At 42.0% G+C, this 15896-nt stretch overlaps 1 protein-coding gene across 1 annotated transcript in view; it reads right to left on the bottom strand.

Annotated features, from left to right (window-relative positions):
• adad1 (adenosine deaminase domain containing 1 (testis-specific)) overlaps positions 1 to 15896 on the bottom strand; it is a 111999-nt gene that overhangs the window by 43950 nt on the left and 52153 nt on the right. The window contains exon 6 of the mRNA XM_060851443.1: positions 13298 to 13423. Coding sequence (XP_060707426.1) covers positions 13298 to 13423 — 126 coding nt within the window. The remainder of the gene's footprint in view (positions 1 to 13297; positions 13424 to 15896) is intronic.

Below are 15896 nucleotides of genomic sequence, written 5' to 3'. Positions count from 1 at the left end.
TTCCAAAACTGATTTATTTTCATTTGCCTGTGTTGGCCCATATCCCTCTAAACCCTTCCTATCCATCATTATTAATGAAATGACTTGTCTTGACCTCTCATGCTCTGACTTTAACAAGTCTACATAATAAAAAAGATATTTGGAAAATCCAGAAATGTTACATTGATTATATTACCTTTGTCATTTCAAACCTTTTCAAGACTGCAAGTGGTTACTCAAAAATTACTTTCTGCAATCCACACCATTCTTTATTATACCATGTCCCATTATTTTTCCTACACCAGAGAATGAATTGACCTATGGTTCCTTGACTTTGTTTAATCTCCCTTTCAAAATTATGAAACCCATTAGCTGTCTTGTAGTCTTGACACCATATGCATTTCTAGTAATTTTTTTAGCCGTAATGGTGCCTGCCATGTCTTCCCTAACTACTATCAATATGCTACAATGCAATTCATCCAGACTGGAGTCTTTATCTTCACTATATTTGACAATATATTTTGATCTCTTATTCTAGTGTCACACCTGTATTGTTAAGGTGCAAAACTACAAAGGGGAGAAAGTGAGAACTGCAGATGTTGGAAATCAGAGTCGAGAATGTGTTGCTGGAAAAGCACAGCCAGTCAGGCAGCATCCGAGGAGCAGGAGAATTGATGTTTCAATCATAATCCTGCATTCCTGATGAAGAAGCAGTGTTTCGAAAGCTAGTAATCCCAAACAAACCTGTTGCACTATAACTTGGGTGTTGTGAGACTTTTAACTTTGTTCACCCCATAGCATAGCATACCTTAGTATCATCAGTTTGCTTCACCAACATCTAGTCTTGGATGAGATTCAATATCCTCTAAATCAAACACTATGATAATCAAATCACCCATCTGCAACACTTGCCAATATAACTCTATATCCTTAACATCGATTTCCCCCACCATCCACATCATGAGGCTAAGCAAAAACTACCATTTGCAACTTTGGCATTCTTTTCAACATCAAATTTGTTGCCTCTCTAGAATTAGAATCTCTCACCTCTTGGTCTATTTTCAGTCTATTGTTGAAACCACCACTTTGATTCTTTATCTTTTCTGTTCTTTAACTATTTTAATTTTCACCCAGCCATCTCCAACCTCCATAAACCTTGCCTAATCTGCTGCCTACATCAAGTACTGCTTCATTACCATAATCCCATAGATTTAAATGTCTCATCTCTCATTTGCATGTTTGATTGCCACATATACCTCCCTCTCTCCCTAATTTTCTCATGTATCCCTAAGCACAATCTGCAAAATCTTCCCTCCTGTGACTCAAGCCACTGGAAACTTCTCCACTTCACTGCACTACAAGCAATCAAGCTTTCAACTTTTTGGTTCTAAGCAGCAGCACTCTTCCACCCCCACCCCCGCAACTTTCCTACAAGTATTGATCAAACATCTTTACTCTTGTTATTAGGGTTTTTTTTTGTTCAGCACCTGTTTCCGTAATACTTGTTTTAAGCATTAGGTGACTCTTTTTTCATTAAAAGAGTTTTGCTCCTTGTGTGGATAAGAATGGGGACCGCAGGCAGGGTGAGCCGACTGACTGCACAACTGTGGTACAGGGAGCCATCCAAGCAGGGGGAGTGAAGAGGAATGTTGTTATAATTGGGGATAGTATAGTTAGAGGCATAGACACGATTCTCTGTGACCAGGATCGCAAGTCCCAAAGGTTGTGTTATCAGCCTGGTTCTCGGGTTCGGGATATCTCATCTGGGCCGCAGATGAACTTGGAGGGCTGGGGGATGGGGTGTGGGGGAAAGAGGGTAAGATCCAGTGGCCGCGTTCCACATGGGTAAAACTATGGCAGAGGTCCTGGTAAGGGAGTATGAACAGCTAGGAGCTAAATTAAAAAGCAGAATCGAAAAGGTAATAATCTTTGGATTAATACTTGAGCCACAAGCTAATTAGTGCAGGGTCAATAAGATTTTGCAAGTAAATGCATGGCTCAAAGATTGGTGTGAATTCATGGTACACTGGCACCAGTGTGGGGGAAAAAGGGATCTGTTCCAATGCGACAGTTTTTATCTGAACCATGCGTGAATCACATAACCAGGGCTGCAGATACGGCTTTACACTAAACAGTGGGAGAGGTTCACTTATAGAGGAAATTAGAAAATCTGAATTAAAGGAGGATGTAACAGAGCAGAACTCAGGAGAGGTTACTAAAATCTCTATCACCTATATAAATAGGACAGAATGTTTGGAAAGGATTAGCAATCAGACTTTGCACACTGGACAAATGAATGACAATAAGAAGAGTTACGGTTAACACAGGATTGAAGGTGTTACATCTGAATGTAAACAGTATGAGTAATAAGGTAAATGAGCTTGTGCTGCTGATCAAAATTGACAGGTATGATATGGTAGGTATCACGGAGACATGGCTGCAAGGGGATCAGAGTTGGAGCTGAATTTTCAAGGATAGGCATCCTACCGAAAAGATAGGCATGTGGACAGAGGGAGTGGGGTTTCCTTATTAGTAAGAAATGAAATTAATAAACAATAATAATAAACAAAGTAAGGTCCGTTTGTGTAGAATCTGTGTGGGTAGAACTGAGGAACCACAAAGGTGAAAAAAACAATAGTTGGAATTATGTACAGGCCTCCAAAAGTAGTCAGGAGCTGGGGCGCAAGATACACCAGGAGATAGAAAAGCAAGGAAAAGTTACAGTGATCAAAGTGGATTTCAATATGCAAGGGGGCTGGGAAAATCAGGTTGGTAGTGGATTGCGAGGAAAGGAATTTGTGGAATGTCTACAAAAATGGCTTTTCAGAGCAGCTTGTGGTGGAGTCCACTAGAGAACACGCAGTACTGGATTTAGTGTTGTGCAATGAGGCAGACTTCAGAAGAGAACTTCAGGTGAAGGAATCCTAAGGAGGCAGTGATCATAGTATGATTGAATGTACTCTGCAGTTTGAGAGGGAGAAGAGAGAATCAGAGGTAACGGTATTACAGCTGAATAAAGGCAACTACACAGGCATAAGGGAGGAGCTGGTTAGAATTGACTGGGAGAGGAGCATAGGAGGAAAGACAGTGGGACAGCAATGGCACATGTTTCCAGGAGTAATTCGGGAGACGCAGCAGAGATTCAACCCATGGAAAAAGAAGCTTGGTACAGGGAAGATGAAGCAACCGTGGCTGACTAGAGAAGTCGGGGTTGCATAAAAGCAAAAGAGAAAACATACAATGTGGCGAGGGGCAGTGGGAAACCAGAGGGTTGGAAAGCTTACAAAGATCAAAACAGGGCAACCAGAAATGAAATAAGGAGGGAGAAGATTACATGGGAGGGTAAGCTAGTCAATAATATAAAGGAAGAGTGTCAGAGTTTCTCTGGATATATAAAGGGCAAAAGAGAGGCAAAAGTGGATGTTGGACTGCTGAAAAATGATGCTGGAGAGATAGTAGTAGGGAACAAAGAAATGGCTAAGGAACTGAATAATTACTTTGCATCAGTCTTCACTGTAGAAGACACGGATAATATCCCAAAATTTCGAGAGATTGAAGGGTCAGAGCTGAGTATGGTGGCCATCACCAAGGAGAACATTTAAAAGGCATTTAGACAAATACATGGATAGGAAAGGATGAGAAGGATATGGGCAAGGGGAAGGATAAGGGGTTAGTGTGGACGGACATTTTGGTTGGCATGGGCCATTTTGGGCCAAAGGGCCTGTCTCCATGCTGTAGGACTCTATGACTCTAAAAGCAGAGACAAAGTCAGTTTGAGCACATTTCTGGGAATTTGGAGACAATGGGAATTGAGCTAGTAAGTCTCTTTTTAAAATAAAAGATCAATATCCTAGTTACAAGATTAATAATACTCAGATGACTGGGTGACAGTTAACTGTCAATCATCTGAAGCCTGAATAGGGCCTCAATCGATGTTGCGTGAGAGACAGCAGACCGAGAACATGTTTATCTGGGATTTTGGAGCACAGTGGGAATTTTGTGTAGAGGTTTCTTTTTGGTTCTTTTGTTCATAGTTTGGAAGTTCTTTTTTTTACATTTGATAGTCGGTAAGGACTGTGTTGTACAGTAATGAGGGCCCTAGAGTAACTGATAAGTTTGATGTTAAACTTCTTCCAAAAGGTTCAATTTAAAAGTGTAAGTCATTGCAGGAGAGCTCAAAGCTGTCGTACGTTCTGTTCTCTGTGGAAATCTGGGAAGGTTTCCAGTGCCCAAGCCTAGCATGTGTCTCCAGCTACAGTCCCTGACAGCCCAGATTTTGGAGGTGGAGAAGTGTGGAGCATTGGCAATATGGAGAGTATTATGAATAGACAGATAGAGAGATGATCATACTGCGCGATAAGGCTCCACAAGCAAGAAGGGAATGGGTGACCACCAGGAATAACAAGATGGTCAGCAGTGCAAGACTCTCCCATAAAACAGATATACCACTTTGGATACAGTTGAGGGGAATGATCTTTTGGGGAAAGCAGCAACATCCAAATTTGTTGCTTCACTTTAGCTCTGCTATACAGGAGAGGAAGAGGAAATGTAGGAATGCAATAGTTAAGGGGTATTCAACTGACAAAAGAATAGACAGGTATTTCTGTGACCATTAACAAGACTCCATAAACAAGAAGGTATGTTGCCTCCCTAGGTTCAAGGATGTCTTACAGTGGCTACTGGATTTTATGGAAGGAATGGGTCAACAACCAGTAGTCGTGGTGCACACTAGTACAAATGACATAGATTTTAAAAAAGGATGAGGTCCTAAAAGCAGAATATAGCGTGATTGTTTTTTAGATTACTTAGTGTGGAAACAGGCCCTTTGGCCCAACCAGTCCACACCGACCCACCCATTCCCCTACATTTACTCATTTACCTAACACTACGGGCAATTTAGCATGGCCAATTCACCTGACCAGCTTTGGATTGTGGGAGGAAACCGGAGCACCCAGAGGAAGCCCACGCAGACACGGGGAGAATGTGCAAACTCCACACAGTCAGTCGCCTGAGTCGGGAACTGAACCCGGAACCCGATATAGTCAGGATCATAGAGCTAGCAAGTAAGTTGAGATGCAAGGCCTCAAAGGTAATGATCACAGGATTACTACCAGCACCATGTCCTTGTCAGAGTAGAAATAGCAAGAGGTATCAAATGACTATGCAGCTGAAGAGTTGAGAGAGGGTAAGAGTTTCAGATTTCTGGACGTTGGGGTGGAGGAGTGGGATCAGTACAGACTGAACAGATTACACTTGGGCAGGGCATACATCCTACGGACAGTATTTGCGAGAGTGTTTTGATGGGCTTTAAACTAAAATGGCAGGAGAATGGGAACCTATGCATGAAGTCAGAAGAAGACAGAAAGCGAATGAGAAAAGTGATACAGACGGAGGAATTAAGGGACAGGATCAAACAGGGGCCAGTGAAAAATAATGGGAACAAGACAGGTAAGGTTAAAAAGACAGGCCTTAAGGTTGTGTGCCTTAATGTGTGGAGCATTCACAATAAAGTGCATGAATTAGTTGCACAATAGATGAAAACAGTTAAGATATAGTCAGGATCATGGAGATATGGCTGCAGGATGACCAGGGATTGGAAATGAACATCTAGGGTGTTCAGCATCAAGGATTGTCACCAAAAAAAGGCAAGATGTATTGCTAGTTAAATACAAAATTAATACAATAATCAGAAAGGAAATTAGCTCCAACAATGTGAAATCTGTATGGATAGAAGTGAAAAATACAAAGGGAAAAAAATCAGTAGAGGCTGGTGGTATATAGATGCCAAAACTGTAAGGGCAATCTAGTTGAGAGGCTCCTTGGGGGATGAGTGATCATAACCTGATGGAATTCTTCATTAAGATGGTAAGTGACATAGTTAGTTCTGAGACAAGGGTCCTCAGTTTAAATAGAGGAAACAATAATGGTGAGAGGCACAAGTTGGCTATGATAGATTAAGGGAACATTATTAAAAGGGATGATGGTGAAAATGGCAAATATTCAAAGACTGCATGTGTAAACTACAACAATTGCATATTAGTACCTGGTGAGACAGTAAAATGGGAGAAGATACCAACGATGGCTTACAAAAGAAATTTGGGATAGTATTAGATCCAAGAGAAATATATAAACTGGCCAGATAAACAACAGACCTAAAGAATGGGAACAATTTAGAAATCAGCAAAGGAGAGTAACTGGATGGTAAGAAAGAGAAAATAGAGTATGCTTCAGGGAGCATATAAACAGACTGTAGAAGTTTCTGAAAGTATATAAAGTGAAAAAGACTGGAGATTTTATAATGGGGTACAAGGAAATTATAGACCCATAAATACACACTTTGATTCTGCGTTCACAAAGATGGACACACTAACATACAAGAAGTTTTGGGGAACACAGGATTTAGACATAGGGAGGAACTGAAGGAAATCAACATTAGTAGGGAAATGGTGCTGGGAAATTGATGGAATTAAAGATTGATAAATCTCTACAGCCTGATAGTCTACATCCCAGAGTAATTAAGGAAGTAGTCCTTGAAATAGTGGATGCATTGGTAGTCATCGTCCAAGGTTATATAGACTCTTGTATAGTTCCTACAGTTTGAAGAATAGCTGATGTACCCCCTCTCTTTAAAAAAAAGCAGGGGGGAGTATAGACTAGTGAATTTGACATTGGTAGTGGGAAAACTACAAGAGTCCACTGTAAGATTTAATAGCACTTGGAAAACAGTAGCGTGATCAGGCAGCATCAGCAGGAATTTATGAAAGGGAAATTACCTTTGACAATTCTGCTAGAATTCTTTTGAGTATGTATCAGAACTTTCAGAAGAGTTTTAAAGAAGTCCCATGTAAAATTAAAGTACATGGGGAAATGTAAAGAGATGGATAGAAATGTGTGGTTACTCACTTTAGGAGCAAAACAGGAAGGCAGATTATTACAAGTCCTGGTTTTGTTGTACACCTGTCATTGAAAGTAAGCATGCACATACAGCAGGTGAAGGCGACAGTTTGGTATGTTGGGGGGATGATTGTGATAGGTTGGTGGGGAGGATAGAGCAGATAGAGGAGAAGAAAGGTGGACAAGTGGGACAGGTCAACCGGGTAGTGCTGAGTTGAAGGGTTGGATTTGGGATGAGATGTGGGGATGGGAGATTTGGAAACTAGTGAAGTCGACATTGATAGTACGTGGTTGAAATGTCCCAAGGTGGAAGGTGAAGCTTTCTTCCTCCTGTCATCGGGTGGCTTGGATTTGGCAGTGGAGGCGGCCCAGACTTGCATATCCATGGTGGAATGGGAGGAGAGTTGAAGTGGTCAGTCACAGGGTGGTGGGCTTGTTGGGAATGTGTCTCAAAAATGTTCCCTGAAATGCTCCACGAGTTGGTGTTCTCCCTCCCTGATATCAGGAGACCACATCGAGAGCAATGGACAAGTTTAAACATATTCAAGTGAAATGAAAGAAACAAGAGTCAGATTGAATTACAACAGGACAGTACAACGAGATAGACAGACTGGTAGCTGGTGAAAACACCTGTTGTTTATTATGCAGTTTTTAAGAGCTAGACAGAAGTAGTAATAACACAAAAAGCACAAAGTCAAGAAGAAACTTTGTATAATGCCACCAGTCACAGAATCATTCAAAGCAACCATTACGTACTGTACAAAAGTATGGCATAGCATTTGCTGGAGATTGAGAAAAAAAAGGCAGTCGGAGTATGAAGTAGCATAGCTGTCAGCAATTATTTTTTATTCATTTGGGATGTGGAAATAGTTTACTGAGTCAGCATTTATTGCCCATATCTTCTCAAAGGCCCCTGTCTTGCAAGTGAATTTTAAAAATAAGTCTTATTATCTTGACAACTGTGGTTAGATTTTTCAGCTTTTTGGAGTATGAAAAATAAACTGAGGACATTCACATTGTTTGCCAGCTTATCCTGTGATTGGAAGTTGATGCCTGGAAGGATGTGAATGGTAATGGAATCTGACTCTTCGATTCAATTCCACAACAGAATCTGAGAACATATGGGTACAACCTGCTCTTCCAGCACCAATTCCTTTGCTCAAAGTACTCCTTTGCTTCCTGTTGAACCAAATTCTATCTTTTGTTACAAAAGCAGCATGATATCTTTAAAAGGTGGCCAGACAGCTGATATTCATTGAATTCTGTGCATGCACTAGGTATTGCAGGTAGTAATGGTTGCACACTTAGAATCATAGAGATGTACAGCACAGAAACAGAACCTTTGGTCCAACTCGTCCATGTTGATCAGATATCCCAAACCAATCTAGTCCCACCTGCCAGCACCTGGCCCATATCCCTCCAAATTCTTCCTATTCATTTACCCATCCAGATGTCTTTTAAATGTTGCACATGTACTAGCTCCACCACTTCCTCTGGCAGCTCATTCCACACATGTACTGCCCCTGCGTGAAAAGGCTGCCCCTTAGGTCTCTTTTACATCTTTCCCCTCTCACCAGAATTAGAGGACTCCCACAACCTCCAGAAAAGACTTTGTTTAATAATCCTATCCATGCCCCTCATGACTTTATAAATCTCTATAAGGTCACCCCGCAGCCTCCAACACTCCACAGCAAACAGCCCCAGCTTGTTCAGCCTCTCCCTATAGCTCAAATCTTCCAATCCTGGCAATGTCCTTGTAAATCTTTTCTGAACCCTTTCAAGTTTCACAACATCTTTCCAATAGGAAGGAGACCAGAATTGCATAAAATATTCCAAAAGTGGCCTAACCAATGTCCTGTACAGCCGCAACATGACCTCCCAACTCCTGTACTCAATACTCTGACCAATAAAGAAAAGCATACCAAACACCTTCTTCACTAACCTATCCACCTGTGACTCTGCTTAAAGGAGCTATGAACCTGCACTACAAGGTCTCTTTGCTCAGCAACACTACTTAGGACCTTACCATTAAGTGTATAAGTCCTGCTAAGACTTGCTTTTTCAAAATGCAGCACTTCGTATTAATCTAAATTAAACGCCATCTGTCCCTCCTCAGCTCATTGGCTCATCTGATCAAAATCCCATTGTAATCTGAGGTAACCTTCTTCGCTGTCCACTACACTTCCAATTTTGGTCTCATCTGCAAAGTTACTAACTACACCCCTTATGCCCATATTCAAATCATTTATATAAATGATGAAAAGTAGTGGACCCAGCATTGATGCTTATTCAAAGTTTGTGAGAAGGTTTGTAGCTCGGGTGCTCGTTGTTGTGGTTCTGTTCGCTGAGCTGGGAATTTATGTTGCAGACGTTTCGTCCCCTGTCTGGGTGACATCCTCAGTGCTTGGGAGCCTCTAGTGAAGCGCTTCTGTGATGTTTCCTCCAGCATTTATAGTGGTTTGAATCTGCCGCTTCCGGTTGTCAGTTCCAGCTGTCCGTTGCAGTGGTCGGTATATTGGGTCCAGGTCGATGTGCTTATTGATTGAATCTGTGGATGAGTGTCATGCCTCTAGAAATTCTCTGGCTGTTCTCTGTTTGGCTTGTCCTATAATAGTAGTGTTGTCCCAGTTGAATTCATGTTGCTTGTCATCTGAGTGTGTGGCTACTAAGGATAGCTGGTCTTGTCAGTTCGTGGCTAGTTGGTGTTCATGGATGCGGCTCATGGGCTCACCCATCTCTGGACTCATAGCAAAAGCGATAATGCAAAGAGTAGAACAAATAGTCTTACTGCAAATTCAACCCAAACTCTGGGTCAGATATGTGGATGACACCTTTGTAATCATTAAAAACACAGAAATAGAGAACTCACACCAGATCATCAATGCCACACTCACAGGAATCCGATTCACTAGAGAGGAAGAAAAGGACAACCAACTCCTATTCCTAGACGTGATGGTAGAGAACACCGAGTGGAGAATTCACCACAAAGGTATACAGAAAAGTCACACACACAGACCAAGTTCTGAACTACGAAATCAACCACCCCAACACACACAAAAGAAGTTGCATCAGGACACTATTCAAAAGGGCCACAACACACTGCAGTACACCAGAACTGCAAAAAGAGGAAGAAGAACAATGTATTTGCCAAAAACGGATACTCGCGCAATTTCATCAACAGATGCCTAAGGGAAAGACAACGGAACGATGACATGCCGCAACCCAAAGGACTAGCCACACAACCATACATCATGAGCACTTCCGGACTGACAGCCAGACTACTGTGACCACTAGGACTCATAACAGCACACAAACCAACAGCCACTCTTAGACAACAACTCACCAGAACGAAGGACCTGATACCCAGCATGAGTAAAACTAATGTCCTGATGAAGGGCTTATGCTCGAAACGTCGAATTCTCTATTCCTGAGATGCTGCCTAACCTGCTGTGCTTTGACCAGCAACACATTTGCAGCTACAAAATCCCAGGTAAGGACTGCACAAAACACTACAAAGGACAAACAGGAAGACAGCTAACGATCCGCATCCATGAACACCAACTAGCCACGAAACGATACGATCAGCTATCCTTAGTAGCCACACACTCAGATGACAAGCAACATGAATTCGACTGGGACAACACTACTATTATAGCACAAACCAAACAGAGAACAGCCAGGGAATTCCTAGAGGCATGGCACTCATCTACAGATTCAATCAATAAGCACATCGACCTGGACCCAATATACTGATCACTGCAACGGACAGCTGGAACTGACAACCGGAAGCGGCAGATTCAAACCACAATAAATGCCAGAGGAAACATCACAGAAGCGCTTCACTGGAGGCTCCCAAGCACTGAGGATATCACATGGACAGGGGACAAAACATCTGCAACATAAATTCCAGCTCGGCGAACAGAACCACAACAACTGATGCTTGTGGCACTCCACTGATCACCGGTCAAAAACAACCTTCCACCATCATTTCTGTCTTCTACCCTTGAGCCAGTTGTGTATCCAATTGGCTAGTTCACCCTGTATTCCATGAGGTCTAACCTTGCTAAACAGTCTTCCATGGGGAACCTTGTTGAACGCTTTACTGAAGTCCATATAGATCGCGTCTGCTGCTCTGCCTGCATAAATCCTCTTTGTTACTTCTTCAAAAAACTCAATCAAGTTTGTGACACATGATTCCCCACACACAAAACCATGTTGACCATTCCTAATCAATCCTTGACTTTTCCAAATATGTGTACATCCTGTCCCTCAGGATTCCCTCCAACAATCGTGGACGGCACGGTGGCACAGTGGTTAGCACTGCTGCCTCACAGCGCCTGAGACCCGGGTTCAATTCCCGACTCAGGCGACTGACTGTGTGGAGTTTGCACATTCTCCCCGTGTCTGCGTGGGTTTCCTCCGGGTGCTCCGGTTTCCTCCCACAATCCAAAGATGTGCGGGCCAGGTGAATTGGCAATGCTAAATTTCCCGTAGTGTTAGGTAAGGAGTAAATGTAGGGATATGGGTGGGTTGCGCTTTGGCGGGTCGGTGTGGACTTGTTGGGCCGAAGGGCCTGTTTCCACACTGTAAGTAATCTAATCTAAAAACCTGCCCACCACAGACATCAGGCTCACCGGTCTATAGTTTCCTGGTTTTTCCTGACCACCTTTCTTAAATAGTGGTACCACGTTAGCCGAACCTTAGTCTTCTGGCACCTCACCTGTGACTATCGATGATACAATTTAGATTACAATTAGATTAGATTACTTACAGTGTGGAAAAAGACTCTTCGGCCAAACAAGTCCACACCAAACCTCCGAAGAGCAACCCACCCAGACCCATTCCTCTACATTTACCCCTTCACCTAACACTATGGGCAATTTAGCATGGCCAATTCACCTAACCTACACATTTTTAGATTGTGGAGGAAACCGGAGCACCCTGAGTAAACCCATTCAGACACAGGGAGAATGTGCAAACTCCACACAGACATTTACCTGAGGCGGGAATATCCCAACAAGGAGCCCAGCAATCACTTCCCTAGCTTCCCATAGAGTTCTTAGGTACACCTGATCAGGTCCTGGGAATTTATCCAATTTTATGCATTTCAAGACATCCAGCAATAAGCCCCACTCTCTGCAAATTGATCCTCAATTTCCTGACGCACAGGCAACAATCAGTGAAGACTGGGGACAATATTTCATCCTCACTAATACTCAACACTGGAGCTCCCCAGGGGTGTATACTCAGCCCCCAGCTATACTCACCGTATACCCATGACTGTGTTGCCAAATACCAGACTAATGCCAATTACAAGTTCGATGATGACATCACCATAGTCAGTCAAATCTCAGATGGCGATGAAACAGACTACAGACGGAAGATGGAAGATCTGAAAAAATGGTGCACGGAGAACAACCTAGCTCTCAATGCCAGCAAAACCAAGGAACTCATTATTGACTTTCGGCGGGATGTTACTCATGCCCCCCACACATTAACAGCACAGAGGTGGAACGAGCGGAGAGTGTCAAGCTCCTGGGAGTGGTCACCCACAACAAGATTTCTTGGACTCTTCATGTTGATGCACTGGTTACAAATGCCCAACAATATCTCTTCTTCCTCAGGCAGCTGGGAAAAGTTGGCAAATATCCTTGCAAATTTTTATAGGTGCGCCATCAAGAGCATTCTGTCTGGATGTATCACTACCTGGTATGGCAACTGTACTATTCAAGATTGGAGACGGTTACAGAGAGTGGTGAACTTGAACCGGACAATCACAAACACCAACCTCCCATCCACAGAATCTATCTACCAGGCCCGCTGTCAAGAAAAGGCCACCAGCATTCTTAAAGATCCATCCCACCCCGATGTTTTTCCACAATCTCTACCATTGGGGAGAAGGTACAGAAGCTTGAACACACGCACCAGCTGGTTTTGCAACAGTTTCTATTCTACTGTTGTTAGAATACCGAATGGACTCACAAACTCTTAACATTTGCCTGTACCTGTGTTATGTTTTTGACGCTGTTTACCTATTATTTATTATCCAAGCTATTTAACCACGTGATCTGCCAGTATTGCTCGCAAGATTTTTCACTGTGCCTCGGTACACGTGACAATAAATTAAATTAAATTTACTTCTTCCTCTGTAAAATGGACGTTTTTCAAGATGTCACCATCTATTTCCCTACATTCTATACCTTCCATGTTCTTTTCTACAGTAAACACAGATACAAAATACTCATTTAATATCCCCCCCCCCCCCCCAATCTCCTGTGGCTCCACACAAAGGCCGCCTTGCACTTAAGTGATCATAATATTATGCTATCCAGTATTAACATTATACTATCCTCCTCCATCTACATCTTGTGGAATCCAATTTATGGGGCTTTTGAGTTACAGACTCTATTGAAATTCTACTTACACCTTTCAACTACAAAAGCAGCCAAGGAGCTGCTACAATTTTGGAGCTCAGGTAGGTTAGCAGTCAACTTGTTGAAAACATCTCTGCAGGCTACAGAAACAGCTTTATAATATGAATTCCTTCCTTCTGTAAAAAAGAGTAGTAAAATTATTTATATATAAACAATGGGTAAGCACTTTATATCAGTGTTATTAAGCTATAATGAAACATTAAAATACAAGACGAGGTATAGCAGGAAAATAACTAAGGTTAAAAACATTACAGCATATAAATTACCAAAGCAAAATGAAGTGTAAATAAATTATATTCCATAAACAATTGCTCAAGACCAAGGCTGAAATATGTAGATTAGATTAGATTAGATTACTTACAGTGTGGAAACAGGCCCTTCAGCCCAACAAGTCCACACTGACCCACCGAAGTGCAACCCACCCAGACCCATTCCCCTACACCTAACACTACAATTTAGTGTGAATTGCATGGCCAATTCACCTGACCTGCACATTTTTGGACTGTGGAAGGAAACCGGAGCACCCGGAGGAAACCCATGCAGACATGGGAAGAATGTGCAAATTCCACACAGTCAATCGCCTTGAATTGAACCCGGGTCTCTGGCACTGTGAGGCAGCAGTGCTAACCACTGTGCCACCGTGCTGCCCACTTAGCTTTTGTTCCTTAGAAAAATGGTTGAGGTACTAAAGAGGATTCTAAAATGGCAAATAGTTTTGTTAGTTCTTAACAGTGAAGTTTCTTGGATATTTTTCAATACTCCTCAATCTGTTTGGAAACCAGATGAAAGGGAAACATGGTCAAGATTGTTAAATCATGAACTACTTAAAACAAATCTTTGATGAAATGAGAAAGATAACATAGAAAGATAGAAATTAAGGTAAAGAAAAATATGTTTATGATAGGTGTAGATAGAATATACAATTGAGAACCAAAAAGAATACATAAGGTTTATAGGAAGGTGAAAAATCACATGAGACAAAGGGGAAATATGAGAAATAACTGGTAGCCAAAATAAAGAGATGACTCAAAGGCTTGTGGTATATAATTATGGTATATAATTGGTAAAGGGAGAAGTTGGGCTAAATAGGGTTTAAAATTGATAAGGAGGAAGTGTCGGATATACCACTGGTACTTAAATTTGAAAAGGTACAGGATAGATGCATCCAAGGATATTGAAGGAATCAAAAATGGAAATTGCATGGGCAGTGGCCATAATTCCTGAGACTCAGGGGAGATGCCAAACAGCTGGAGAATTGTAAATCACACCCTTGTTCAAAAAGTGGTAAGCCCAATCACAGATCAGTCTGTTTGACTTCATGGTGGGAAAGCTTCTAGAAACAATTATTCAGGATAGAAATAGTGGTCACATGATTAAAAACTGGACTGACAGAGTGATGAGTTGAAAAGTGGAGCCCTTCATCAAGGGCTTTTGCCCGAAACATTGACTCTCCTGCGCCTTGGATGCTGCCTGGCCTCCTGTGCTTTTCCAGAGCCTCACTTTTCGACTCTGATATCCAGCATCTGCAGTCCTCACTTACTCCTGATAGTGTGATGAGGATAAAGAACCTGCAGGGGATATAGATAGGCCTAGTGAATAAGCAAATACTTGGCAGAGTTTAATACAGCATAGTGAGAGGTTGTGCACTTTGATGGGAAGTATCAAATGGCAGACTATCATTTAAATGGAGGGGGAACTCCAAAAACAGGCAACAGCGGGATCTGAGTGCTCTGATGCATGAAACAAATCATTAGTATGCAGGTGCAGCAATTAATTAAGGGTGCAAATGGGATTTTAGCCTTTCTTTATTGGGTTGGAGTTTGAAAGTCTTGTTACAAGGTGTAGATGACAGGACATGTAGACTACTGTGTACAGTTTTGGTCACAGCATTTAAGAAAAGATATACTGGCATTGGAGGTAGTTCAAAGAAAGAATCACTAGGCGAATTCCTGGGATGAAGGAGCTGACTTATCAAGAAAGGCTGAATAGATTAAACCATTATTCATTAGAGTTAAAACGAGGGGTGATCTTAATGAAACATATAGGATTTTGAGAAGGATTGACAGGGTAGATGTTGAAAAGATGTTTCCATTAGTGGAGGAATCTTGAACTAAGGGACGTAGCTAAAGAAAAAGGGAGCACACACTTAACACTGAGATGCAAAGGAATTTCTTTCTCCTTAAAGGTAGTGAATGCCTGCAGCTCTCTACCTCGGTGCTGGAGGCTAAATCACTAAGTATTTAAAGAGAATGAAGGCTGATTTTTGAAATAGAGGAGTTCAGGGTCGAAAGAAGCTGAGGCCTGGGGCAAACCAGCCATGCTCATATATAGAAAGGTAGGGCAGACTTGAGGGTTTGAATGGCCTACTCCAGTTGCACTTCTTATGTTCTTGTACTGTTCTTCCCAAAGGAAATGCAAGAGGTTTTAAAAGCCATGACAGAAATGGATAGTGCACAGTGGTGTACACGGTCTTCTAGAAGGCATCTACTGCCTTGCCACACAACAGATTTGTGAAAAAAAGTTATGGAATATAAGGGGCAGTAGCAACATTAAGACAAATATTTGCTGAATAACAAGAAACAGAAATGG

The sequence above is a fragment of the Hemiscyllium ocellatum genome, chromosome 36, assembly GCF_020745735.1.
Source record: "Hemiscyllium ocellatum isolate sHemOce1 chromosome 36, sHemOce1.pat.X.cur, whole genome shotgun sequence".
NCBI classification, from domain to species: domain Eukaryota; kingdom Metazoa; phylum Chordata; class Chondrichthyes; order Orectolobiformes; family Hemiscylliidae; genus Hemiscyllium; species Hemiscyllium ocellatum.
This window is presented reverse-complemented; position numbering and strand designations above follow the sequence as displayed.